This window comes from Oncorhynchus gorbuscha, unplaced genomic scaffold, assembly GCF_021184085.1.
Source record: "Oncorhynchus gorbuscha isolate QuinsamMale2020 ecotype Even-year unplaced genomic scaffold, OgorEven_v1.0 Un_scaffold_11665, whole genome shotgun sequence".
Classification (NCBI taxonomy): Eukaryota; Metazoa; Chordata; class Actinopteri; order Salmoniformes; family Salmonidae; genus Oncorhynchus; species Oncorhynchus gorbuscha.
The window spans coordinates 6,212-9,505 of NW_025754174.1; the positions used below are offsets into that span (position 1 = coordinate 6,212).

At 45.1% G+C, this 3,294-nt stretch overlaps 1 protein-coding gene across 1 annotated transcript; it reads left to right on the plus strand.

The window, feature by feature from the left end:
• The first annotated feature begins 649 nt into the window (after positions 1 to 649).
• Positions 650 to 2,752, plus strand: LOC124030453 (protein CutA homolog). The gene is made up of 9 exons (XM_046341793.1): positions 650 to 787; positions 977 to 1,057; positions 1,338 to 1,486; positions 1,632 to 1,682; positions 1,761 to 1,808; positions 1,924 to 1,980; positions 2,203 to 2,248; positions 2,395 to 2,444; positions 2,737 to 2,752. The coding sequence occupies exons 2-9, from the start codon at positions 992 to 994 to the stop codon at positions 2,750 to 2,752; spliced, it is 483 nt and encodes a 160-aa protein (XP_046197749.1). The 5' UTR covers positions 650 to 787; positions 977 to 991.
• The last annotated feature ends 542 nt before the right edge of the window (positions 2,753 to 3,294 follow it).

Genomic DNA, 3,294 nt, shown 5'->3' on the forward strand with positions numbered 1-3,294 from the left:
TTTAATTAGGCAAGTCCGTTAAAAACTAATTCTTATTTACAATGACCGCCTACACTGGCCAAACCTGGACGACGCTGGGCCGCCCTATGGGACTCCCAATCACGGCCGGATGTGATGTGCCTAGGAATGTGTGAACTTTCTCGGTGTTACAATAAACTGCAACAAAACAAAAAATATGGTGTTACATTTTTTTGTTCTTGATGTGATGCTTTTAAACAATAAAAGTAAATAAAACACAACACTGACAAACTTTACAGTGAATTCATTTCTGGTCTTGCTTGTCGCGGTGGTGTTATATATTTTATGGATTAAGGTTGCCATCTGCTGGGCAAAGCTAACATTGCAGCCATAAACCAGTTTAGCATTTATATACGCTTACATTAATAAGCGAAACGACGTCAATAAAATCCCTACCACTGTCTGTATACCACTAGCATTACTACTAATAATACATTTTCCACATAATGCGTTTGAAAATGTTACCATATCGACATAAATCTCGTGCTTCCATCTCTGCTGTTGCATTTACGACCAATTGGTAAACAACCTATCCTGCTTTACGGCAGAGCTTATTCTTTACGTTAGAGAGTGTCAACAGTACACATTGCATCTAAACTGCTAACATACTGTCTAAAGGTAATTTTAGCTGGACAGTTTGAGTTGCTGTAACACATAAATGTATTTATTTTCCCGATATTGAAGAGCCTTTGCTTGACATGATTCTGCATTTTCTTATCGGAGGATTCTTTCGTTTCAAACCATTTTGCAAAACTCCTGTCCTGCATTTGTACGTGCCAAGTTACAGCGAGTTGAGCAAACACACAGTAAAGTCACACCCAATTAGCCGATAGCTTCGTATTGTATGCTGTTTTTATCTATGGCCGAACTTGTCATGCTATGAACTCATTGAACGTCATCTCTCCCGGGCTGCCATGTATGATTGCTAATTCATGTATGTCACTTGCCCCTGCTGCAGAGTGCTGCATAGGCAATGCGCTTTGGACTGCCTGCTACAGAAGGATTGCAGGCTGGTGGACCTCTGAGGGCATTCTTTGTGGTGAGTATGTGTCCCAAACCACAAGTAGTCAAGCTGTAGTCAAGTAGAATAGACACATTCAAGAAGTTGCTTAGCCGTCTGCAATCCAGTTCGTATGTGCTTGTTGTCTTGCCAAATGTAACATACACTGTAGCAACATGTAGCCTCGTCCTAGCCATTGTAATATGCAGAAACAGTGAAGTGGGTGATTTGATTTAATGTATTTCTCGTGAAATATTTCCACCATAGAATGTCTTCTGTCAGCTCTTCTCCTAACCTCTGTTTACATGGCAACCCCTAGATTGCGTTGCTTAGCGTGTTGATGCTCACGCTGCTGAGGACTGTGGGATTGAGAGCATTCTCCATGGCGTCCGAGACCTACATGTCGGGCACACACTCTGCTGCCTTCGTCACCTGCCCCAATGAACAGGTGGCCAAAGATCTGGCCAGGTAACGGATAGACACAGACGTACACAAACATTCTAATCTGCTATGTATAATTGGGAATCAAGTCAGATGTCACCTCTAAGACATTTCTATCGGCAATGTTCAGAAAGTTGCACTCTCCCGAATGCGACGTTGATTCACACTATAGGGCCAAACTGAGCCAAGTTGGGCTGAACTGGTTACACATCCACCAGGGCTGAACTGGTTACACATCCACCAGGGCTGAACTGGTTACACATCCACCAGGGCTGAACTGGTTACACATCCACCAGGGCTCCTTGAACCGTGCTGGAAAGGACCCTGTCAAAATAAAACATCAGAGCCGGTATGGTTCTGCGTCGTCTCTAGTCTGAATCATGGATTGTTCACTCATTGTACTGGATGCAGTTAATCCATCCAGTCTGATTGGTTGTTGTCATTGTCTTTCCCCCACCTGACAGAGGAATCGCTGAGAAGAAGCTGGCTGCTTGTGTCAACATCGTCCCCAAATTACATCTGTGTAAGTGTGGACCATGACGGATCAGAGATTAGAAACTGGGTGGTTTAAGTCCAGCCGTGGTATATCAGATTGTATACCATGGGTATGACAAGACATTTATTTTTACTGCTGTAATTACGGCACCACGGCTAAGGGCTGTATCCAGCCACCCACCGCACATATGAAGGGAATGGAAGGGTTACTGATTGGGATTGGCAACATGTGTTCTGTTTCTTGTCAGATATGAGTGGCAGGGGAAGATCCAGGAGGATAGTGAAGTGTTACTGGTGAGTATTCACACCTTTTTATTCCTGGTTCGACATGGACCTACAGTGTCTGGAAACATTGAATGAAGACTATATATATATGTATGTGCTTGGTTTATCTGAGCGTCGTGTAGCTAAAGTTCTAACTAGTTTCTTCCTGCTTTTAGATGATAAAGACCAGAAGTTCTAAGGTTGCATCTCTGGCAGAATATGTTAGGTGCTATGTGTGTGTGTGTGTGTGTGTGTGTGTGTGTGTGTGTGTGTGTGTGTGTGTGTGTGTGTGTGTGTGTGTGTGTGTGTGTGTGTGTGTGTGTGCGTTCTTGTATTTCCTCAGTTATAGGGATGATATGTAGTCTTCATACTAAATCAGGCATTGGGGGTGTTTAATCAGTCCTTTCCCAGAATTACCATTGACAATTATCAGTGACTCATACTAACTGTGTGTGCGCACGTTCATGCATTTGTCTATCTGTGTGTGTGTGACTCATGCTGTGTTTGCTTGCTAACAGGTCCAACCACCCATGAAGTAGCAGAGGTCATCAGCCTACCCATAGAGCAGGGGGCAACCCACCCACTCAAGTGGCTTGGTGACGCTGTACCAGAATGATGGGTGGATGGACAGAGGAAGGGATAGGTGGATGACAGAGTGGAAGGATAGGTGGAGGTGGATAGGGTGGATGGACAGAGGAGGGATAGGTGGATGGACAGAGGAAGGGATAGGTGGAGAGAGGAAGGGATAGGTGGATGGACAGAGGAAGGGATAGGTGGATGGACAGAGGAAGGGATAGGTGGATGGACAGGTGGATGGACAGAGGAAGGATAGGTGGATTGACAGAGGATAGGTGGATGGACAGAGGAAGGGATGGATGGACAGAGGAAGGGATAGGTGGATGGACAGAGGAAGGGATAGGTGGATGACAGAGGAAGGGATAGGTGGATGGACAGAGGAAGGGATAGGTGGATGGACAGAGGAAGGGATAGGTGGATGACAGAGGATAGGTGGATGGACAGAGGAAGGATAGGATGGACAGAGGAAGGGATAGGTGGATGGACAGAGGAAGGGATAG

What these genes read in the sequence shown, in the direction of transcription:
- LOC124030453 (XM_046341793.1), top strand. Translation starts at nt 992, where the DNA reads ATGCGCTTTGGACTGCCTGCTACAGAAGGATTGCAGGCTGGTGGACCT. An exon ending in ATCGTCCCCAAATTACATCT is followed by an intron (nt 1,981 to 2,202) that starts GTGTAAGTGTGG and finishes GTTTCTTGTCAG; the next exon opens with ATATGAGTGGCAGGGGAAGA. An exon ending in AGGATAGTGAAGTGTTACTG is followed by an intron (nt 2,249 to 2,394) that starts GTGAGTATTCAC and finishes TCCTGCTTTTAG; the next exon opens with ATGATAAAGACCAGAAGTTC.